The 24,379-nt window shown below is 52.4% G+C and overlaps 1 protein-coding gene and 1 long non-coding RNA gene across 4 annotated transcripts in view; one reads left to right on the top strand and one right to left on the bottom strand.

Moving 5' to 3' along the window:
• ITPK1 (inositol-tetrakisphosphate 1-kinase) overlaps window positions 1-24,379 on the top strand; it is a 146,901-nt gene that overhangs the window by 82,858 nt on the left and 39,664 nt on the right. For all 3 annotated transcript variants that reach the window (XM_032482545.1, XM_032482546.1, XM_032482547.1), the window contains one exon: window positions 19,489-19,606. In XM_032482545.1, the coding sequence (XP_032338436.1) occupies window positions 19,489-19,606 (118 nt within the window). The remainder of the gene's footprint in view (window positions 1-19,488; window positions 19,607-24,379) is intronic.
• On the bottom strand, window positions 2,724-10,966 carry LOC116664388. The gene is made up of 3 exons (XR_004320904.1): window positions 10,709-10,966; window positions 3,997-4,005; window positions 2,724-2,735 (listed from the first exon to the last, which is right to left on the bottom strand). It is a non-coding gene; the product is annotated as an uncharacterized LOC116664388 (long non-coding RNA).

The following is a 24,379-nucleotide window of genomic DNA, read 5'->3' as shown; positions in this document are numbered from 1 at the left end:
TCGCTCAGCAGCACGCAGCCCTTCCTCCTGCCACGATCATCCCACCCTGCACAAGACGTGAGATTCAAGTTCAGAGCCAGGCCAGATGGACTGACACTTGACCTTGACCATGCCGTCGCTTTCAGATTCTTGGTTTAGTATTTATTCTCAGGACATTAACAAGGAGGCATGGGCTTAGGTGGAGGGAGGGGCGCAGAGTGAGTAGAAGCAGAAAGATGTTGATTTCAGAGGCTGAGAAGTAGGGTCTAGGGCTTGGGTGTGCAAAGTTGGCCTTTCTGCATTTTGTAAGAAAACAGAGAAAAGTGGTTTGCTCCAGGACGGGTACAGCTCAAAGGACCTTCTCCAAAGACAACGTTCACGTCCCTGGGGAAGTGGTTTTGGGGCTGCATGGGTTGAGATAGATGAGTTTCTGAGATGTTTCTGACAGCCCTTGAATGCCCTGCCCCATGAGATGCTTCCATTAAGCCTCCAGGGCCTGGGGGTGGAAAGGAATTCTCAGAGCTGAGAGGTTCTCTTTTTCCTGGCTGTTGTTGTGGACAGGTTAGGGGCTGTGGGCCTGGGGCTTATGCAGATCACTAAAACTAGTTGCCTTACAAACCATCCCCCAAACTGTCCCCTCGCCCCAGTTTAAATATTGGCCCTCAAGAGGGCCTGGCTTGGAGAGTCATCAGGATGGTTCGGTTGCTATTCTGTGCCAAGGTTCTCGTGGAGCCAGCAACCTAGTGCCGCCAGAGCTCTGCCCAAGATTCAGTTATCAGTGAACAGACCTGGGCAAAGGTCCCTTGGGGCCAAACCCATGTGGATGAGTGAGGTTGGGGTGGTGGGAGGGTCCCTGTCCCAGTGCTCAGGGATCTCCTGGCCTCTTGAATTGCTTCTTCAGGGGAGTGATGAGAACCTTCTCACTGTGGCATTCAGGGCCACCTGTCAGGTGTGGCCTGGGAGGTGGTCCTCCCGCTGCTGCCCCAGAATTGCTAAAATTGTTATGGTGATCGAGTTCCACAGGGTAGGTGTACTGTCTAGCTTGTCTTCGTGGGGTTTTCCCTGAATGAGCCTGCAAGGAGGAGGTTTGCATCTAAACGGTCACCTCTTTTCGCTGTCTTCCTTAGCGGGAAGGATGTTAGGTGTCCCCCAAGTGGTTGCTGGACCCCTGGTCTGAGCACAAGGGCAACTTCCTCTGCAGTGGCATGCTGCTTGCTGGGCGTGTGAGTTCCCAGCCCAGAGGGGGAGCCTCGAGAAACCAGGAACTGCCCGCAGCCCCCGGAGTGAAGAGCTAGGAGAAACACAGACCTGGTCTCTACTTGTCCTCACTAAAAACTGTTCCACACCTTGTCACTGCAGTGGCAATAAAGACTGTAGTCTCTGACATGGCCTGTGGGGCCTGCACAGTCTGGCCATGGCCTTCCTCCCCAGCCTCATCTGGTCCCACCTGCCCCTTCCTTCCCACATTGGCTCTCCCGCAGCAGCTGCTCAAGCTTTGAGCTCTTTTCTACCTCAGTGCCTTTGCCCATTCCGTTCCCTTATTTGAAATTCATCCCCACCCCCTGCTCTCAGCTCTGCTGCCCCTTCCTCAGGGATCTCTCCCTGATTATCTGACTAAGGGCACATTCCTCATCCTAGGCCTTCATAACCTTGTGCTTTTCCTTCCTTCCGCTTGGAAGTTTGTAATTCTTTATTGGCTGCTACCACCGGTCTCTCCCTCTGGGGGTTAGCTCCACAGGGGCAGGGACTGCATCTGCTTCAAGCCCAGCTACTGTCCCCCTTGCTGCACACCGTGCCTGGTGTGTAGGCATCATGCCTGCGTGTCTGTGGCGTGGAAGAGCGTTATGGGGGCTGGGCTGGGACAGGGCACCCCAGCGGGTCAGTGGAGGGAGACATGGCTCCAGGGGGCAGCTGGGAGCAGGCTGAGGAGGAGGAGGCGGCTGGGAGGGCTCATGAGGCAGATGGTGCTGCCCGTTGGGTGCAGGTGGACATGCCTCTGGGGGTTGGGAACTTCAGGATGGTAAGGGTGGAGAGAGGGCTTTTCACACCAGGCTGTGGGGCTTGGACTTGATCCTGTAGGCTGGGGGTGGGGGTGATAAGATCAGATTTAATTGGAACGAGACCGGCCCTGCTTAGGAGGGGAGACTGCCGGGGCATGGTGACTCCGAGCAGGGAGGACACTGTAGTCATTGGAACCTGGCACTTCCTGAGATGAAGAGGGACTCCTGCTGTTGGAGACTCCACAATGTCCCCTCTTCATCCCAGTGCCCCTGCAGTCCTGAGAGCCCCTTCCTCAGGGTGACAGGCAGGCCTCTGAGCGGCCCGGCCCGGCCTGCCTAGCTGCCTGCAGGGCGATGCCCCCTGCTTCTCAGGGCCTGTCAACTGATTGGCCGTATGAAGGGGAGGGGAGCGCTTTCCTCGCCGCTGCGGGTGTCGGCAGTGGGTGCACAGTTTGCACATGTTGGTTCTTTGCTGTCCTTTTACCTGAAAGGAAGCAGCATTGAATCAACCTTCAGTCACCAGCTCCTCACCTCCTATCCCGTATCGTTTAAAATAAACAGGTTTATTGAGCTATAACTCACGTATCATACAATTTACTCTTTTGTAAAAAAAAGTTTACTTAAAAAATTTTTTTTCTTTTCTTTTTTTTTGCAGGTGGGGAGATAATTAGATTTATTTATTTGTTTGTTTTTTTCCAGTGGACATACTGGGAATTGAACCCAGGACCTCGTGCATGCTAAGCATGTGCTCTACCGCTTGAGCTATACCCTACCCCCCAACAATTCACTCTTTCAAAGTGTACAATCCAGTAGTTTTTAATGTATCCACAGGTGCGTGCAACCATTCTTATGGTCAGTTTTAGAACATTTTCATCACCTCAAAAAGTCACCCCTCTTCCAACCATAAGCAACCACCACGTTCTGTCTCTATAAATTTCCCTGTTCTGGACTTTAATATGCATGGAATCATACATTGCATGGCCTTTTGTGACTGGTTTCTTTCACCCAGCACGTTTTTAAGGTTCATCCACGTTGAAGTGTGAATCAGCGCTTCATTCCTTTTTATGGCTGAATAGTATTCCAGCGAATGGCGAAACCACATTGTGTTCGTCCAGTCGTCAGCTCATGGATGTTTGGTGGTTTCCATCTTTTGACTATGATGAATAACACTGATGGAAACATTCGCGTACACGTTTTCATTTCTCTGGGGCACACACCCCCGAGTGGAATTGCTGGGGCATGTGGTCAGTTGAGGAACAGCCGGACTGTTTTCCCTGGGAGCTGTACCATTTTAGATTCCCACAGCGTTCCCCTTTCCCCACATCCTTGCCAGTACTTGTTATGTGACTTTGCTTTTAGCCATCACACATTTAGTGAGTGTGAAGTGGTATCTTGTGGTTTTGAATTGGTTTAAAATTTCCCTGGCAGCTAATGATAAGCAAGCATCTTTTTGTGTGTTTATTGACCACTCGTATCATGGGTCTTCCTTGGAGCCCTCCTTGTACGTTCGTTGTGTGCAGATGTCTAGAGCCCGCAGATTTGCCTCTTTCCTACTGCAGACTATTGGGCGCCCACAGCAGGGTGGTTAGGAGCTGTGATACAGGAGCCCCTTGCCTGGGTTCAGAGCTCTCCCCACCACTTCTTGTTGGCTGGCCTTGGCCTCATCTATAATATGTGAACAGCCGTCATCTCCACCTCCCAGGGCTGTGGGAAGACTGAGGATGCACATGTCTGGCACTCAGAGCACTAGGCACCCAGGCTTGCTGATCCCCGAGGAGTGAGGTGGGCATCTGCTGGGGCCTGGCCACGGGCTGGAAGCAGTATAGCTGCCGGCTCCACTTACCTCCAGAGATGTTCAAGGATGTTGGAGGGGGTGACTTTCAAGGCCCCTTCTGCTCCAGTCTGTCAGGATGGGCTCAGCCATGCTGCAGTAGCAAGCAGCTCCCGGGACCCAGCACAGGCCTCTCTACCTGTGTAAATACATCCCAGGGGGCCCTCTCTGCTTTGAGCACACCACATCCCAGACCTTATTTGGCACTTATATCAATCCATGGAAAAAAGGAATTATTTCCTCATTTTTTAGGTGAGGAAGCTGAGGTCCAAGGAGGTTAAATCACTTGCCTGTGGTCAGTCAGTGAGTAGGTGGCTTGTGCTCTTTTCACATACGCCCCAGAGGGGCTTTGGCCGGGAGCTGCCATACCCCTGGGGGGTTGAGGGCCCACTCAAGGAAGGGGTCACTCAAGGAAGAGGGCACTGTCCAGCATTGCCTCCGACATAGCTGATGCCACTTGGTGAAATGTTGGCCAGCAGAGGCCAGGGGAGGCAGAGCTGGGCATATCTGGTGGCCCTGGCCCGAGGACAGATCCCGTCCTGGGGTAGCCATGAGGTCAGCCTCCCCATGACTGCTGCCCTGGGTCATGAGGCCACTCCTCCCTGGCGGAGGGAGCCACACAATCTGCCCATTGTGCGCCCAGGCTGGACCAGGCAGGCAGTGGCTGTGAATTGCTCTTTTTGCCTCAGGGAGGTTGGTGCTATTTAGGGCCATTAACCGTCTGCAGGGTCTTTCCCTGTGGAAGGGGAGGCCCGCCCTCCAGGAAGATCCGTAACTTTATGACCCTGTTACCTGCCCGGAGCAGAGCTGGACTTTGTACAGCGCCAGGTGGTGTGCTGGGAGGGACCAGAAGCCTGAGCTCACCCAGCACGCTGGCCAGGGTCCCCCGTATGTGTGTGGACAGTCAGTGTTTTCACAGCACAAGGCTGAGGGATGCTGGCTTTTAGAAGTACTAACGTTTGCTCATAATACATTTTGCAAATGTTGTAGAAAGAGCTTTTGTGCACAGGTTACTTTGGGTCCTTAGCCTCAGCATGGAGGACATGTGGGCTGGGCAGTTCCCACTCTGGGGACCATCCTGTGCACTGAGGACGTTTAGCAGCATCCCTGGCCTTGACCCACCAGATGCCAGCCACACAACCCTCAGTTGTGACAACCAGGAACGTCCCAGACATCGCTGAGCGTCCTCTGGGGGTGAGACCCGCTGCATTTCTCAGAGCACAGAGGCTCTGAGAGCTTCCGTGGGTCAGTAAAGCCATTCCCATTTTCATAGTGTGGTCACTGAGCCTCATTGGGTACCAGGACCTGGGTTTTGGAGATCAGGACCCCAGCCAAGAGGTTCGTAGGTTCCTGGGTTCTTCATTTCAGGAGCACCCGCAGGAGGAAGGTCACCCTCTTCCATTCTCCTCCTGGCCCACTGGGGGCCGTGACTTCTGCGCCCCCTGTGTGATCTGTGTGCCCACGATACAGGCCTGTGTGGCTTCTTCCAACTTTGTGTATTAAGTCACAAAGCCTCTCACCAGCCAGAGGAAAGCTGCTCAGGGGAGCCACTGCTGGGCCTCTGCTGACCTTGTCCTCTGGGGACGGATGGAGTGAGGCACGAGGACCTTCTCTGAGTCCCTCCCATGCTGGCAGGGGTCCGTGCTTCCTGCCTCAGGCCTCACACACCCTCGGGCTTCTAGCCCCTGACTTGGCCCATGTCTCTCAGTTTCTCCATTGATCCATGAGATCTCATCAAGTAACTATTATTCATTTATCAAATCTTAATTGAGCACTTACTGTGTTCACGGAATCCTAAGAAACACTGCAAGTACAAAAAATAAGACTGATCAAGTGGATGCAGCCCCTGTCCCCACGGAGTTGTATTCATGTGTGTGTGTGTGTGTGTGTGTGTGTGTGAGAGAGAGAAAGAGAGAGAGAGAGTGAGTGTGTCAGTACAGGAGAGGCAGGGTTGAAAAGTAACATAGTCTCTGATTATGGTAAGTTCTGGGAAGAAGAAAAATCAAGGCCGTGATAGCGGGAGGTTCTTATCACCTCATCCTGTAGCCTCTCTGAGGAGGTAACATTTGCTCTGAGCCTAAAAGGCCTGGTAAGCTGGGGGAGACAGTGGAGCAGACCGAGGGTGTTTTGTCCTCCCAGGCCCCTCGGGGGGATGGGCGCAGAGGCCCGAGGACCTGGAATGAGCTGGTGCAGCCCAGCACAGCGGCTGGGAGGGTGCAAACCGAGCATGTGATGGCCCCCGCTTAGAAGAGAGCTGGCTGAGGTGTGTGGCAGGAGGTCAGACTGTCTTCTGCAGCACCAGGGGTCATTGCCAGGGTCACAGCTGGCAGCAGTAGCTGTCTCTGTTCTGCAACCAGAAGCTGGGAAGGCTGGGTGGCCGAGTGCAGAGGTGAGGGGCCCAGGCTTCCCTGGGCCTGAGTGACTCCTGGCCCCAGAGGTCAGTGGCACACTGCTCTGCCTCGCTCCCTGCCGATAGCAGGGCGGGCACCCCGAGTTCTGGCTTTCGGCTTGCACACCCAGCAAGGCAGGTGGAGGAACCCTGGGGGCCTTGGGAGACTGAGGGTCAGACTCCGGCTGGAGGGCTGTGGGCCCAGGTAGGGTGAGGCAGAGCAGGCCTGTGGCCTGGATCCTGAGATGTGGCCCAAGGGCAGGGGCTGCTCTGCAGGCTCACCTGAACAGGTGTGTGGAGAAGGCGTGCAGGGTTAAGACAGGTGCTTAAGGAGTGAAGGTGTAGCTGCTGAGCTTGGGGGGGAACCGAGCTCCTGGGACCAGTGACCCCTTTTCTGGTGCTCTCTGCTCAGCTGTCAGCTGTGATGCGTGGGCCGGAGACCCACTCCGGCCACGCCAGTGACCCCTGAGTGGAAATGCCAGCCTGTCCTGCTCCAGTGTCAGCCTGTGAGGCGATGCCGTCTCCTGGCCGGCACCCAGCCCTGCGGGTCCCTCCCCAGTCCTGGCGGGGTGTGTGGCTGCAGGCTGCGGTCTCTCTCCGTTTGCTCCAGGACCTGATTAGTGCCCTGGCACCGGGACAGGGCATGTGACATTTGTCAGGTGAACTGCCTGGCCGGGCACTGTGCCAACCTCCTGCTGACAGGAGATGGAGAATGCTTATAAGTTTGGTGCTAAAATCTGGGGACAGAAAGGGAGCTATTGTTCCAGTGAGGGGCCTGGGAAGAAGGAAAAGGTGTTTGTTGTCTCTCTTGGTAAAGTGCTCCGTTTCCTTCCAGCCCTGTCCTCCTCAGCATTCCAGGTTGTACTTCAATGGGATAACATTTCTTCACGGACTTTCTGTCACATCTGAACAACTGTCTTCCCCGTAAGGACCGTGGTTTTCTCTCCCAGATGGCTGAGCGAGGGGCGTGACACTGGGAAGATGGTGGTCCGGTTGGGGGTGGCATCCGCCCTCGGGATGGGGGTGCCTGTGACCTGGAGGATGCTCAGCCCTGCCCCCACAGTCACTCTCTCTGCTCACCTCTCCCCTCCCCCGACCTGGTGCAAGTCACATACAGTTCATCCTGGAGCCCGGGGCCTGGGTGCTCCAACTTCCTGTTGTCCTTTCTGAACCCCTTGTTCTGTGACTTTTGTCACCAGCAGGGACAGGGAGAGGGGGGAGTTGTTGCTGGCATTCTGCTCCAAGGCAGCTTCCCCTGCTCTTCTCGAAAGCTCCAGTGTCTCTCCCACCTGCTGCCCCCAGGACAGTGAATCTTACCCCTCTGTTCGTGGACTGATCCCGGTGGATTCTGTAGGTGTGGCTTTTCCTCTGCCGTCTCTGCCTGGCTCTCCGCAGTCCTGCTTATTTCGACAGTAGGTAATACGTGCACATGCGACGAATTCAAGGAGTCTTTTCCCGCCTCTGCTGCCCAGCGGGCCAGTTCCCATCTTGGGTCCTGGTGGTTCCAGCAGCCTGGAACCTTTCCAGGGGAGCTCCGTGTCCACGAATAAAGGTGCTCTTCCTGTTGCCACACAAAGCCGTTGTTCTGTATGATAGACCTTGGAATTGACTTTGAATCAGTCCTTCCATCAGGCTGCCATTTTCTTTTTAATGGCTGCATTGTTTTCCATTAAATAGGCTTAAATCCGTTTCTTAACCAGTTCTATACTGATAGACACTTAGGACATTTCTGATATGTTTTAGAAACATGCAGCAGTGATTAAATATCCTTGTTCATGCATATCTGTGTACACATGTGGGGAGTTGTGTGGGGTGAGTGCCTAGCAGTAGGAATTGCTGAGTTTATGTGTCCTTAATTTTGGCTGTTGCCTAATTTCTCTCCATAGAAGTTGTGCCAATAACACGCCCACCCAGCAAGTGCTGGCCTATATCCCACCACTTTGAGAGGTGTTTGTAATCAGTTTAAAGTGGCACGGAGTCTCAGAGTGTCAGAGAATGCCGAGGCCCTAGCAGTCACCCCTTCATCTAGTTGTTTTTTCTGCTGGGCACTCAGGGCACTCCGGGTCTGTGTCAGGCTCACACAGCCTGTCTGCTTGGACCTTGAACCTGGCCACCTCGCTCCTGTCTGGTGCAAGTGTGCCCACCCTACCTTTCTCCCCCATACTTCCTGTACTGTGAGGGCCTGACCACCCCAGCCTGAGCTCGTGGGTTTAAATAAAGGGTCTGAAGAGCAAAGTAGGCAGAGGAGCAAATTGCATTGTAATTTTCCTTTCACCAGCTCTGCCAAATCATAGACACAATATTGTGCCAAAGGTCAGGCAGCATCTCCATCCTGTACGGCGAAGTCCGGCGCACGTGCCTCTGAGGCCAGCACTGTGTCTGACACGCTGCCCAGGCCTCATCTATTCCAGGCTCAGCCCCTTGGCCTTGCACCCTGCTGGGCTGGTCACCACATAACTCAAAGCTGGCTTCTCACTCCCCAGCTCAGGACACTGTTGCTTTAGGATCAAGTCCAAACTCCTTGGCCGGTCTATCTCCAGCTGTCTCTCCCCCGTCTTCACATAACCTCCCCTTTGAGACCTACATCCACCCAGCCACGCCGGGCTCCCTCACCCCATGTCTCTTCTTTTACTGTCCCCTCTGCTTGGAATATCTTTTCTCCTTGTGGCCCAGGCCTGTGGCCCTTTGTAGCTCAGCATCACTGGCTTCTGGAAACCCCCCTACCCACTGCCCCGGGCTAGGTTAGTTCCCCCATGTGGCAACACTCCCCTACTCTGTTATCACCGCTCACCCCCACTTCTCTGCCCACTTAGGAGCCCCCAGTGAGGGTGGATGGGATGTGGCTGAAGCGGTGACTCCCTCTCCCCATACACACACAGACACACACATACACAGACACACGCACACTCTCACTCACTCCCTCCCTCCTAGGAGCTCTCACTCTCCCTGGTCTCAGGCTGTCTGTGAGGCCTCAGGCTGAGTGCTCAGACTCTGGAGGTCTCTTTGGAATACAGATGAGGTTAATGAAGACCAGGGCGTGTGCTGGTGGGGAGCACAGCTCTCCCAAGGAGCTGACTCAGGAAGCTAGGAGTAGTGGTAGGTGAGGAGATGCTGTCGGCAGGCCAGGCTGAGTCTGTGCGGGAGAGAGTCATCTTGGTGACTGCACAGAGGGACAGTCTCAGGGTACGAACAGGCGTGGTTGAACTAGTGAGTGGGCGTCTGTCCCCGACATGGAGCCATCATCTGGGTGTCACTCGTGTGCCCGTCCTGCTCGCCTTCTTCCCTCTGCTGAGTCTCACCCCTCCTCCAGGGTTGGGGCCTGTGCAGTCACTGTGCTGTGTGTATGCTTGAGGGCCGCAGTCCCTGGGCTCCCGTGTCATAGTCTGGCTCCATTCAGGGCTTGAAGGTCTTTTTTGTTGATCACATCACAGAATCAAGGAATCCTAGAACTTGAGTCAGAAAAGATGTGATAAACATTTTATTCTCTCATTTTATAAAAGAGAAAACTGAGATACAAATAATTTAAATGGCTTCCTGAAGAAGCACACATAAGGTTAACAGTGATTCTAGGACTTGAACCCAGATTTCTAGGCCCTGCCTTTGCCTCGACTTTCACAGTGCCTCAAGGTCCTTGCGCTAGGATTGGGACTGCTCAGGTGCGGCTGGGCTGAAAGAGGTGGTCTGCCAGTGACTAGAAGGCAAAAGATTTGGCTGACTCCTAGGGACTGCTGCACAGGTTGCACACTATACAACTTAGTAGATTGCACATGGCACCCTATATGACTGGACTTGCCACAGGTATGTGCCGGGCGCTGCTACAGCCTTCTCTCTTGACTCTTGGGAGCCTACTCCTAAAGTTTAGCTGCACGGATCTCGAGACCAGCCCTATACCAGACCTGGCTGCCTCTTCAGACCCTTGGCCTGTGGTTCTTAAACAGCCATGGGTGCTGTGGTTTAGTTAGGGCCACGACTGGCCACCTAGCAAGTTGTGTTACATCAAGGCACCCTGGTCTGGTGTTGATTTTTCAGGACTGTGTATGGTATGTGCTCTTCTGTAAGCTCTGAAAAACAAGCAGGTATTCTGGGTGGTGCCAGGAAGGCTTTGCCTGGGGGACATTTGGTCCTGGCCTCAGCTGATTTCACAGCTTCAGTGGTCTGCCCAGAGGATTCATTAGTTGTCCTCCCAGAAAGCGTTGCTCAGCCTGCCTCTTGACCTCGTCCTCACCTGGAACTGCCCTTCCAGTGACAGATCTCACTTTCTACAGAAGCATCCTGTGTGATTGCTGGTGACACTGCTGTAGTATTAGTCCTCCCTTCTCAGGACACATTTCTTCACTCAGCAGTGTCCACTGCAGCCCTGCCCCGATCATCCCTCGGTGCTGGCGAATCCTCCTCGCAGAGGCCACTGTGCACTGCAGCATCCAGCTGTGCCATTGTATGCTCTCCTGAGAAGCATCTGTCTTTAGTTGTATGAGTTTGTGTTAATCCGGGGTTGGCGATGATGCAGACTCTGGCCCAGTGTGGTGGCCCCTCGGGGGTCTTTGGGGAGAAGAGCAAACAAGGGCAGACCCTGGGTGGTAGGAGGAGCAGAGGGGGCCACAGTGGCAGCTCCACCACTCCACTGTGTGACCCTGGGCTCAGTTCTGCTTCCTTTCTCCTTTCTGAAGAGATGGACTGGGACCCTTAGGTCTTGCCAGGCCTGACCGTCGATGACTCTGCCTTTGGAAAGGCTGTGGCAAGCTCTGTGTGCCCTCTTTTTGGCTTTTCCTTGTGCTGACCCCAGATGCAGTGTGCCTGGTCTCCCAGGCTGAACCACCAGGCTAAAGGCCTAGGCTTGGGTTGGCAGAACATGAGAAAGACTAATTTTTTCGTTCAACATAAATTTTAAAAGAATATTTTTAGATTTTTAGATCTGAGAAATTGTGGTAAATTTTCTTCAAGTCACAAAATTATTTAGTGACGCCAGGAGTCTAAGATCCTGGGCCTCTTGATTCCTGGTATAGTTTTCATTCCACTAAACCATCGTGACTTGATGTTGAAGGAGAGGTTCCACATCTCCACGCAGTAACTGTGTGGTCATATAAAAGTGCCCATTCTTTTTTGTTTTATGTAAATAAATAAATAATGGAAAATTAAAAAAAAAATTTTTTAAAGAATGAACCTGAGCGATACAGGCTGTAGCTAGAATTGAGGTGCTTTTCATTTACCCAGGTTTGCCACGCCTCATTTCACTGATCAGCAGGCTCTGGAACCAGATGGCATGGATTCAGGTCCCATCCTGGCTACTTCCTAGCTGAGAGAGCCTGGTCAAGGTATTGAGGTTCTCTGAACCTCAGTTTCTCTGTCTGTCAAATGGGGTCGCACATACGACCTACTCCAGGGTTGTGAGGAATAAACATGTCAGTTCCTGCAAGACATTGTCCTCCACTTGGTGGATGTTTAGGAGAAGTTAGCTGCTGTCATTCACCATTTATTACTGTAATTATCAATAATAATAACACATCCTAGAATCTTGCCAGGACCTCTATCGTGGCATCAAGACTTCAGGGGCTAGCAGCTTCCTGCTTCCTTTCACCCTTTCACCACTTGGTGTGGAAGGACCTAGTTAAAAAGCCAGGCTTTGTGGCCATCAGCTAGATGGTCTGGGCTTGGGCCATGCTCTCAGGAAAAGCCGGAAGGAATGAGATTATGCTGAGTAAATCCAAGGTCACTTCCTTAACCGTAAAAGCCCCCATGAGTAATTTTTAACAGCCACAAGAGAGTCATTTCAGTTCTTCCCGAGAGTGCGTTTTGGTGGCTGAGTGTTAACTGGAACACATAGACCCTGACTTGTGGGATCCTAGGATCTGTCTGGAGACTTTCTTCTGTGCGTGGGCTGTGGGATTCATCTTGAGTGCCAACTCTTATCTACTTCTAGAACCACGTGATAATCAGGAGCCTGAAGTCCCACTGGGGTTAGCACAAAGGTTGTTGTAATTCCCAAGTGATCGCCGCTGTGGTCAGTGGTGATGGCTGCTGTGGGAGGCGTGGTGGAATCGGGCCCCCTTTTCCGTTTTTGATCCATTCTCAGTGGAAGGCTGGAGTTCCAGACAGGATAAGTGCAGGGCAGGCCACACTGCAGAGCAGGGCCTGCAGTCCAGGGCCTTGCTGTTGAGTCCATGCTTGCTTGTATTACTGTTTTTTTTTTTTTAATTGAAGTATAATACACACAGAGTAGCTTGATGAATTTTGCAAACCCGAGACACCATGTACCTAGCACCAGATTAAGCAGTAGAGCGGGGCTGCTCCCCGAGCCCAGCCCGGCCCAGCCCTGCCCAGCTCTGGCCAGCCTGGCCCCGCCTGACCCAGCCTCACCTGACCCAGCCCCACCTGACTCCACCCTGCCCTTCCCCTCTTCTTCCTCGTCCTTGGGCAGGGAGCTCCCTCTCCTGTCCTCCCACATCACATCTCTTCCCGAGGTAGGGCCACTAGAGGGAAGAAGATTGGTTACCAAACCAGGAGATGGACTTTCTCCAACGAACTGGGTGCTCTCAAATCCCTGTTCCATGAGTGGCATCATCCAGCCTGCCCCATCTCCATCCCCTGACTAATCCTGGCCAGCGGGATTTTTCTGAAATTTTCTTAAAAAGTTTCTCTGCCCCTCCCTCCAGCCTGCAGGTTAATGAATGCTTGCAGGGGGAACTGGCCCTTAGCTGGCCCAGCCCTGCCTGCACTCATTTTTCCGCATTCACCGTGCTGTTCCCTGCCCTGCTTCCAGTGGAGACTGAGAGCTCCCTGAGGACAGCAGGGTCAGGCTCACTCCCGCTGTGGTGCTTGCATAAGTGTCTGCTGGGATATGACTACCCAGGAAGCCATCTGTCAAATAACTGGCCACCCAGAGACCCAGGAGGACACTCTGCTCGTTCGTGGGAGGTCTGGGCAGCTCCCAGCCTCTTCATTCTCCTCCAACTGCTGGTCCCAGGCTTCAGTCCTCTGTTTCCTATTCTAGACCTGCCTGACCGAGTTGTGGACAGATGAGGACTGAGGCTTACAGAGGCCCACTGCTGTAAGTGGGGAAGGCGAGGTTTTACCCTAGGTCTGGCAGCCTTGGCGCCTCTACGTGTAATGTCTTCCCCGTCTTGACCTTCACTTGGCAGAGGAGGATGCTGAGGCCCAGAGAGGAGACGGGGCTTCCCACACCCTGTGGTATTACATCTAAGAAGCCATAGTCTAATCCAAGTTCATGAAGATTTACACTAGTATGTTCTTCTGAGAGATTTATAGTTTCAGCTCTTACTTCATAGGATTTTTATATTGAAAGAAATGGGGCTTGCAGACTGCTTTATCCAGTGGTGTGCATGTAGCCAGTCCTGGGTATATAGTAGCTGTTATTATTTTAAATTATTATCAGTTATGATTGCTTGCTAGCTATTATTTATTATCATCCTTACCATGATTAATCTCTCATCGTGTTTCCTATCTGGGTGGCTGCCTCTGGCTCCTTCCTGAAAGACAGTGTTGATGTTTGAACTAGTTTCTGGAAAGCTGGGGATGCAGGGATTTGAAAAAAGAGAGGACCTCGTTACTTCCCCCACTCCCCCCATTTTCCCGCAGACTTTTTGCTTTGGAAAATTTTTAAATGCTTGGGAAGATGCTGCAGTGCACCCTGTGCCATCACCCAGCTTCACCAGTTAGTAGCTGGTAGCCTCTCTCCTTTCAGCTGTGCCTCACCTGGTTCCCTCCCCACCCACCGCGCCTGGTCATTTGGAAGCAAATTTCAGACATCATATTTAATCTATAAATCGTTTTAGTACACATCTCTAAAAAATGAATCACTACCTTCTGAAAAAGAGACCTGCACTGTTTTGGGGGAGTGGGCCAGAGCCCCATTACCTCCTGAGCATCCCAGGGGCAGGTGCCTCTCCTGCTTCCCTGTAAGGAACAGGCTGGCTGGCTGCAGCTGGCACCGTGGGCTCTGTCTGGACCTGAGCCATCCACAGAGGGTCCCTCCCTACAGCCTGGGCTGCCGTGGCGGGGGATCGTGTCATGCTCCAGGTGTCAGCAGGGCCAACCGGGGGCAGAGCCGCCGGGTTGCTTGTCCCGAGTGCAGAGCTAGCCTACCCCGCTACCTGCTGGATGGGGCAGGGTGTAATGAGTTCAGAGACCCCGGGTCAGGTTGGGCCCTGCAAGTCCATGTGTTGCAGAATCATGAGAATCCTTTTTGTTTGGATATCTTCCAGCTCTTATCTGTCATCACCTTCTTGTCCACAGCAGCTCCCTGAGATAGGTTTTATTCAAAATGCACATTTGCACACAAGAAAATGAAATCCCAGAGATTAATCTTAGTTTCTTCTTCACAGGCATAAAAGTGGCAGAGGCAGGATTTGAACTTGGAAATTCCACCTGCATTTTCTATTAGATGAGAGCAGATCCTTGCGATTCGCTCCCTGCTTCCCGTTTCCCTGTTTCCTGGCCATAAATGGACTACAGAGGAAATAGTATCTCTGATGGTCATCTCGGTCCTCTCATTTGGCTCAGATTCTCAGCGGGGAAACCTTGACTTCCCCCCAGCCCAGCAGAGGGCCCAGGACCCCTCTTGGCATCATCATCCCGTGAGCCTCAGAGGGCATCTAGCTGGTCTGTGCCCCTTTGTCGGTGGTCTCTGCACCTCCTTGAGGCCCTGCTGACCCCGGCTGTCTCTTTCTGCATTTCCCCCTCTTTAGCCGCTTAAAGCCAGGCTCTCCCTTGTACACCCAGGATCCCTTTCTAGGTGTTACGAGGCAGACCCTCTAACGGAACATGTGTTTACCATTTGCCATGGAGACGGTTTGGGTCTTTCTTCTTCTGAGTGGTGATGAAACAGTACAGGGCGCTCACCCTTCCAGCAATTTGTTTGGTTAATTCTAAAAGACTTGTGAAAAATGCATGAGGCCTGCGATACAATAGATAAGCTGAAAAGCTTGGAAGAAAATCTGCTTGTGGATAATGGGGCCATTGGAGAAACTCCTTCTTTGTCCTCTCTGTCCTTGTCCCAAAAGAGATTGTGTTTGGGAATAATTCTTCTGTTAATTCTGATGCTTTCATCCTGGGTCAAAAGCTCGTTGGCGCCTGCTTGTCAGATCTTTTCCTCTTTGGTTTCTTCTAGCCCCTTTGGCTTAAATTCATGTCTTAATGAGTCTGAGTTCTCTCTTTAAAGGTCAGTGTCTTAATGCATAAAAGTGGAACCAGAACCAGCTTTGTGGTTTTTTAAAAATTTTAATTAAATTTTTATTGAAGTATACTTGATTTACAGTGTTTTTGGTGTATAGCAAAGTGATTCGGTTATATATACAGACATAGATGTATATTCTTTTTCAGATTCTTTTCCATCTTAGGTTATTACAAGATATTGAATATAGTTCCCTGTGCTATATAGTTGGTCCCTGTTGCTTATCTGTTTTATATATAGTAATGTGTATCTGTTAATCCCAAATTCCCAGTGTATTCCTCCCCTACCCTTTCCCCTTTAGTAATCCTAAGTTTGTTTTCTGTGTCTGAGTCTGTTTCTGTTTTGTAAATAAATTCATTTGTATATATATTTTTAGATTCCACATGTAAGTGATGTCATATATTTGTCTTTGACTTACTTTACTTAGTAAGACAATCTCTAAGTCCTTCCATGTTACTGCAAATGGCATTATTTTATTCTTTTTTATGGCTGAGTAGTATTTCATTGTGTGTGTGTATACATACACACCACATCTTCTTTACCTAGTCATCTGTCGATGGACATTTAGGTTGCTTCCATGGCTTGGCTATTGTAAATAGCGCTGCTATAAACATTGCGGGTACATACATCTTTTTGATTTAGAGTTTTTACCTTTTCTGGATATATGCCTAGGAGTGGGATTGCTGGATCAATGGTAACTCTATTTTTAATTTTTTAAGGAACTTCCATACTGTTTTCCGTAGTGGCTGCACCAATTTACCTTCCCACCAACAGTGTAAGAGGGTTCCCTTTTTTCCAGAACCTCTCTAGCATTCATTATTTGTAGACTTTTTGATGCTGGCTATTCTGACTAGTGTGAAGTGATACCTCATTGTCATTTTGATTTGTATTTCTCTAATAGTGATGTCGAGCATCTTTTCATGTGCCTGTTGCCATCTGTATGTCTTCTTTAGAGAAATGTCTGTTTAGGTATTCTGCCCGTTTTTGGATTGGGTTTTTTTTATTTTTGATACTGAGCTATATGAGCTGTTTGTATATTTGGAAATTAATCCTTTGTCAGGTGCATTGTTTGCAAATATTTTCTCCCATTCAGTAGGCTTTTTGTTTTGTTTATGGTTTCCTTTGCCGTGAACTAACTTTGTGTTTTTCAGCAACTGTGCACTCTTCTCAGTACTGCAGTGGGGGTGGGGGGTATGTGTCCATGTTTTACAGGACCTTGGTTGTTGGGGGAGCACTGGGCCAGCCTGTTGAAGCAGCATCTCTGATGATGCCTCCCTTTTGAAGGAGAGCAGTGAGCATGTGTGTGTCCCTGCTGTTACCTGTAATGCGTCTAGCAAGCAATTGCCTATGTTGTTCTTGGAACAGCCCCCATGTGTGGCCTTGAATGTGCCTCAAACCCTATTCCTAGGTTTCTCCAATTTAGACTTACAAGTCACACAAACTGAGACAAGAGCAGCAAGTGGCTTGCCCAAGGCGACAGCAGGTGGTGATTACAGTGGGAGCCTGGGTTTCTTGACTCCCAGTCCCAATCTCCTCTGTGCCCGGCTGCTTCCCGGCACGACGGGCCGGGTGGGCGGTGAGAGCACTGAACTGCTTTCAGTTCATAACCCAGAAGGTGAATTTATCTGCCAGGATTCTCACTGGCCAGATCCAGTAAAGGAAGACGTGGAAGGCTGTTGTTCATCCAGCATCGGCTGCACCCTGCACGATGCCCTGAGAGCTGTGGATGACGTGAAGGTTGTTGAGCGGATGACCTTTTAACATGAGGACATTGATGTACTTTCAGTCGTATATGTCAATCTCGGTTTCTCATGAATGATGTGCTCTTGTGACAGCATAGACCTGGTTCAGGGGAACAAGCCCTGGGAGAGGAGCAGTGCCCACAGGAAGAGCTGCCGCTGGGGAGCCCGCGGCAGAGAGCTTCAGGCACCTGGGTAAGGCTGAGGCCGCAGGAGAGAGAACTGGACATGGCCCCTTGGCCTGAGGGCAGCCCGGGATAACCCTTCCTTAAGGACACCTGTGTGTGCCAGATGCGGGCCCCCCCACATCAGCTGCTGGGCTCATTCCATACGAGCAGGGCCAGGGGCCAGTCTCTCAGGGAGAGGAGGAGGCCGTGAAGGCAGCTTCTGTTCTGCATTTGGGTCTGCAGGTGCGGCTGCTGGGAGAGGACCTTGGTGGGGTGAGAACATGGAGGACCCACAGAGTTCACGGGTGTGAGGACAGGAGGAAGGCCTCCTCAGATGCGTGCCCTGACCACCCCTTAGGGACGCAGACTTTTTTAAAATTTTAACATTCAGAGAAAAAGACGCCCATGAGCCCATGACCAGATACTCTGGTATGAAACACAAGGCAGGAGCAGATTTCAGAGAAATAGATGTGAATCTGGCTTTTGTGTTGAGAGCTCTTTAAAATGATTGCTGGGAACCAAAATTGGTTCACTGGAAAAAAAAATCATCCCAAATGGAGCTTTCTTTTTGCTGATAAGGTTTACTAGAAAAGAAGCATTGTGGCTTTTCCTCGGCCTCTGCTGACCTCCCAGACTGATCTCGTCTCGTGGATGGGAGCTGTGAATTAAGCTGGTGTATTCATTCCCTGAGGCTGCTGGGGCAAAGTACCACAGGCTGAGTGGCCTAAAACAATAGAAACCCGTTCTCTCTCAGTTAAGGAGGCTAGAAGTCTAGAATCAAGCTGTCTGCGGGGGGTGGTTCCTTCCGGAGGCTCTGCGGGAGAATCTGTTCCACGCCTCTCCTGGCTTCTGGTGGCTGGTGGCGATCCTTGCCTTGTAGCTGACTTCAGTCACTGTCTCCGTCATCACACAGCCCTCTCCCTGTGTGTCCCTGTGTCCAAACAGTCCTGGTCTTGAAGATACCAGTCAATGAATGAGGGTTCAACCTAATGCGATATGACCTCATCTTAACTCGATTACATCTTAAAGACATTATTTCCAAATAAGGGCACATTCTCAGGGACTGGGGCTTAGGACTTGAACAGATCTGTGGGCGGGACACAGTTCAACTCACAGTAACAACAGCTGGTAAATGGCCTTCCTTACGCCCAGCCTTCTCTCCGAGCCCCTCTCCTGTTACTCCAGCAGTCTCCATTTTTGTCCTTAGAGTCTTAGAACCAGAGGGGTGGTCTCATTTCCTTGACAAGCTGCTCTAGCCCACTGATGTGACCGGGAGCTCCTGGAGTCACAGAGATGACACATGGCAGGGCCAAGATCCCTGTGTTCTTTTCCTGGAAACATTTTGCTGTCTTTTGTTAAATTCCGTTACAGATAATGGTTTCTTGTTTCCCACATGCCTCGGTGTTATTTCCCCAAGAACATTGTAACTTCCTTAAAGGCTCATCTTATCACAGTTCCGCTTGCATTTCCACAATCTGCCATGAAGCTAGTAGGTATTAATAAGCACTTGGAGTGAGCACTTAAAGGCTGGGGTGGCCGCTCCCCAGCGAGTGTCATCACCATGCCTTCCCACAGACCTTCTAAGTCCCGGCAGCCCACTGTCCCCAGCCCTGCCTCAGAGCCATATCAGTGCAAGGTGCTGGCCACTCCCACTGAACATAATCAACACATGGAGCAGATCTTGTTTCAGGTGAGGCTTTATCCAGGAGTCAAGCCGACTAGAACCCAGTTGTTCTCCTTTTCTCGGCTGTTTTCTCAGTTTGGGCTCCATTTTGAGTTTTGGCTCCGTCAGACGTCTCCTTCAGATCCCGGGGTGACTGTGCCCAACTGCCCAGTCTCCCTGCTTCCTCTTGTCTTCAGGGAGGGAGAGTGCTCTTCTCCCAGCATTCCCAGCAAGAGCACTGGGCCTGCCTCTGATTGGACAGACTCAGGTCACGTACTCTCCTGAGCCTGCAGCCCCAGGAGGGGGAACGTGCTGATTGGTCTGACCAAAGTCATGTGATCCCCGTGGGGCTGAGTGGGTGGAGACCATTTCCTGAGACCAGGTGAAACCTCAACCAGAAGTTAGGGCTGGTGGGGGGAATGGAGGAGAGGGATGGATGCGGGGAGGGCACACAGGGATGAAATCTTGCTAGTCACCCTCGTTTCAGCATCGGTCTTTCCTCTCTAACCGGAAGGAGTGTGGTTTCCTTTCAGGAGTACATCGATGCCCACCCCGAGACCATTGTCCTGGACCCCCTTCCTGCCATCAGGACCCTGCTAGACCGTTCCAAGTCCTACGAGCTCATCCGGAAGATCGAGGCCTACATGAAAGGTACGGCACATGTCGCTCGGCCTCCGTGGCAGTTGGCTCACCCCATGGACACAAGGTGGCCTTTGTATGGGGTGGGACGAGGGGAGTCTGGTCTTTTTAAGCACTTTCACATGGGAGGCAATTGAACATTCTGGGGAGGACCTTTCCTTCTCCAACTGTGACCAGCAGAGTTAGGAAATAAAAGCCCTAGGGTGCTCTTTGGGAGAGTGGCTCCAACCACTTCAAGACGGTTTTGTTTTGTTGTCTTAAACCCATGAGTGGTGATGAAGTGTCCAGATAACACAGTGGTTAGAGAGCAGAAATGTGTGCAGAATAGCTCAGTGGCAGCCGGGCGGGTGGAGTTATGTAACGGGGCAAAAGAGGAAAACAGAGAAATTACAGGGCCTTTCATCAAACACATGGAGATATGTAATGTGGCGGCTGGACCTCGCGGGGTACGCTCTGTTCTCGCAGGCAGGAGCCTCCCTCTTAGCTGCCTGAGCGCCTCCTGCCAGCTCCAGGCTCTTGCCCCTGAGGACTCATCCTCCCCACCTCCCAGGGCAGGGCAGCTCTGGAGAAGTCAGACTGTCTTTCCGAGGTGTTTGTTTATGTGAGAAGGGCTTTTTGGAAAGATTCACCTTAACGGTAACCTCCTAGTCCTCCGCCTGGTCCACGCGTCCCCTGCTGAGTTCTTGTTTAACTTTAAGAAAAAGTTTTTGCCTGGGCCCTGGGGCTGGGGGAGGGTTCATCTTAGAGGTGAGAGTGGCAGTCCCTGTTCCTGCCATTCAGATGCTGTGTGTGTGGCCAGAAGGGACTGCCTGGATCTCTGACCTGGCCCCAGGTGTCGTTCATGTGATGGTTGGCCCAGTGGTATTTTGGTTCACAGGACTAGCCTGGGAATAACACGAGCAGGATTTACTGGGTACATGTGAGTGCCCAGCCCTGGGCTGAGCTGAACCTTCTTACATTTTCTCCTCTGGTGCGTATGAAAATGGACAGGATCATCCTCCCTGTTTTGCAGAAGAGGCTCTGAGAGGTTAGCAGTTGGGCCAGCATCACACAGCCTGTCAATGCAGAGCCAGAATCTAGCCAGGTCTCTCCAACTCAGGCTCCCCAGCTCCTGACTCCTAAGCTTGACTTTCATGTCCATAGTCAGAGGGCCCTGGATCAGGCAAGCCCCTGGCATGGAAGCAGTCATGGACCCTTGGTTCTCTAAAGTGTGCTCTGTGGAAGACGTGGGTGCTGGCCTCTTTCCTTGGATCTGAAGTCAGTGACCATGTCAATTTATATTCCCTTTGCATTCCTTTCCTGAGTCCAACCAGAACCCCCAGATGAAAAGGAAGATCTAAAGTGATGCTTTGGCTGAACGTTGGTGCTGGAAAGGAAATCCGTCTCTTCCCAGGAAGTGTGTGTGTTCCCAGCTATGTGTGAAGGAACAGGAGGGGATGGTAAAAGACGGGAGGGCCTAGTTAGTGGGCAGAGTTGCAGGTCAGCAGTTGAGCCAAGTCCTTTAGAAGAGTGATGCCTTCTGATTTGGGGATTTGGGGATTTGGGGAGGGCTCTGCTGAGAGGGCTTTTTGGAGTGAAATGTACAAGCTTTTGTAGATGTGGACTGAGATTGTGTCTGAATCTTGCTGCTGTGTGGTCTTGGCCAAGTCTGTTGACCTGGCCCTGTCTGTTTTCTGTAAGATGAGTAAAAAATAAGTGGTTTATCCATGGGGCCTGGGGTTGGGATAACGGGATGATGTCTGAAGAGCACTTAGCACAGGCCTCGGCCCATGGGGTCACCCAGAAACGGGAGGCACTGTCACTGCTCCTGTTATAGGGGAAAGGGCTGAGGCATCTGGATTGGATCTTGGGATCTCTTTCCATTTTTGTGGGCAGATAATCAGGGCTGGGGTCAAGGGTGAGCTCAGGCCTGGAGTGTGATCATGCGTGTTCAGGGACCAGGGCAGCGGCGACGGGCTAGACCGCAGGGTACATAGGAAGGAGGCCTGTCCCTGGTGGGTGAGTACTGAGAGGGTGACAGCCTGGGCCTCCCACACAGGGCAGGGTGTGAGCAAAGCGGGCAGAGAGCCGAAGTGTGGGGTACTTGCACAGACCTGCAGACCATCGGTCAGAGGGGGACTGAGAACACCTCGTGCAACTGGGGACTCCATTCGTGAGCAGCCTTTGAAGGTGTATGAGCTGGTGAGTGAGGAGATGAGAATACATTTTTTTAGGTAGGCAGTGCAGGGGGGCCTGAGACCTTGATGCTCATGACCCACCCCCACCCACACTACGGGCTGGTGACCAGCCCCTCAAACTCAGGTGCTGTCAGCTGAGGAGCTGCCTGCGAGAACTTGTTGACCAAACTCAAGAGACAGGCTTGGTCCTGGGCCAGCAGGCATTGTTGCGTGGGTGGGCCGTGACCGCTGCTCCCTGGGTTTTCCTTATCGTGCACGCCGAGCCGGGCCGGTATTCTTCCAGGAGGGCAGGCAAAGGCTGGGACTTCCTGGAGCCTTTTCCTGCCCACCCAGGGGCTGTTGAAGCACTGCTGGCTCCCACCTCCCATCCTCCCAGAGGCCGAGGCTGCTCCCCCACGCAGATGCAGAGAACCTTCTCCGGAAAGTGCATCCCTGGCACTCCCTGCGCCACACCTGCTCTTCCTGGAGGCACACAGCCCCGTTAGGCCTACCATAAAGGGCCATAATTACCCTTGAAGTTCCTCGATTTCAGCAGTCCAAGTGATGCTGCTTTTATGTTGGGAGAAGGGGCTTGGCAGAGACTCCTGGAGTTGTCACCATCCCCGAGGCCAAGGCGGCTCTCCCTGTCCTCAGAGAGCCTGGGTGGCTGCAAAGAAGAAAGGGGGGAGGCTCTTGCAGGGAGGTGACCGAGGCTCCCTGCTCTGTAGTGGGGGTGGGCTTGTGGGCTGTGACACATGGGGAGGGCTCTCGGATCAAGGGTCCACGCCCAGGCGGGCCTTCCGTCTCCATGCAGAGCATCAGCAGGGGAGGCCTCCTGCCTGGAGCTCCCAGCCTCACTCTCTGAGTACTTAATGCCACTTGGAGTGGTTGGTGCCATCTCAGTTCTAGTTCCCAGAGCTCATCTTTTTCTAATTCAGAGCCTGGAGGGGAGACAGGGTCCTTCCTGCCTCAGACCTATTGGTCTCAAGCCTGCTGCTAAGGTTGCTGCCACAGCAGAGACCCGAGAGGAGGCTGGATTAACGGAGATGGACTTCGTTGCTCTCTCATGTGAAAGCCCAGGGCAAGGCCACCCAGTGCTGGCAAGCGACAGCGGGAGCCCAGGCTTCCTCGGGCTCATTGTTCTGTGGTGTGGCCTTTCTGGTCCAAGGCAGTGCTGAAACTCCAACTATCACATCCAAAATCTAGACGTTAGGATGGAGAGGGGGCTAAGGAAAAGAAAGCAAAGAGAAATATCCCAAGTTATCATTTAAGGAAAAGTTCTGGAAGCTACAGTGATGCTCTCTGTCCGTACCTCATTGGCCAACTGAGTCACTGAGCTCCAAGGGAGCTGGGAAATGTGGTCTTCATTTTGAGCAACCATGTGCCCAGCTAAAATTTGGGAGCTCTGTCACCATGGAAGAAGGGGAAGAATGAGTTTTTTGGGGACAACTAGTTGTCTGCCTCCCCACCTTCTGCAAGTGGGTTCCTGTCTGCAGAATCCATGAGTGAATGTGAATGACAGAATGACCTTTCCCTGTCCAGCTGGCCAGGGTGGGTGGCCTCAGTAGCAAGTCCCTTCCATACAGCAGCTCAGACAGAGTGAAGTCAGTAGGCTTACAGAGTGACCCACCCCAGAGTGCCTGGGCCACAGGTTTCTCTAATAGATGATCGCTTCTGGGTGGGGCTGTACCCACACCCTTTGGCCAGAGGCACAGATGGTACTGAACCTGGATCCAATTCAAACCAAGTATAGGAGCTTCCTGGAAATTGATGGGGGTGGAGGAGGCTGTGTCACAAGCCAAGATTGCTGGACACAGGTCTCCAGGCCTCTTCTCTCATGGGCACCTGCTCTGCTGCATAGGGCCAGGATTTTCAGGTTGAAGTCTGACCAAGGCCTGGTTCTGCCACTCCAGGCTGAGCGGTTCTGAGCAAGACTCTAGCCAGCCCCTGAACTGCCTGAAGCCTTGGGTGAGAAAGCTGTGATTGGATGACGGGGTTGTCTCCTTCGAGTGGCAGCTGGTGGAGGGTCTCAGGCCACAGGGCAAAGGACTCAGAGGCCTTCCTGAGCTGATGATGGCTGCTGATGAGGTGTGGCTCCCCCGGCATCTCTCACGCATGCGCTCTGGTGGTGACAGATGGCAATCCGGACGCTGGGCCTCCCTGCGGAGGGAGGCACACACCACAGATCGAGCGTCTCTGCCTGTGGTTTTATGGGAATTTAATCAGGGCTCATCTTGGAGGCTGTTTGGAGGCCAGATTGAAATGGAGTAATCTAAACAGCAAGCAAAGGGAAAATACCACTCCGTAGGGCCTGGGAGAAATGATTCCCACAGAGCAGCCGTCTCGAGCTGGGGGCTCTCACTCAGAGGTGGGGGCCGACTGTCCGCCCCTGGTGAGTTGCTAAAGGGCTGTGGGTGGGAGAGGAGAGAGCTGGAGGGGTCCTGGGGTCGAGGCCCAGGCCTCAGGTCCACCTGTGTCCCTTGCATTGTGTGGCCTGCAAGGCACCGTTCCTCTGGAGCTGCTTTGTCAGTGCTCAGGTGGCGCTCTGGCAGCACTAGCTGCACGCCAGCCACTGTATTAGCTAATTTCATCCTAACGATGACCGTGCGAGAAAGGCACAGATCCCAGC

The sequence above is a fragment of the Camelus ferus genome, chromosome 6 (assembly GCF_009834535.1).
Source record: "Camelus ferus isolate YT-003-E chromosome 6, BCGSAC_Cfer_1.0, whole genome shotgun sequence".
NCBI classification, from domain to species: domain Eukaryota; kingdom Metazoa; phylum Chordata; class Mammalia; order Artiodactyla; family Camelidae; genus Camelus; species Camelus ferus.
The sequence above is the reverse complement of the archived record's forward strand: the minus strand, read 5'-3'. Positions and strand labels throughout refer to the sequence as shown.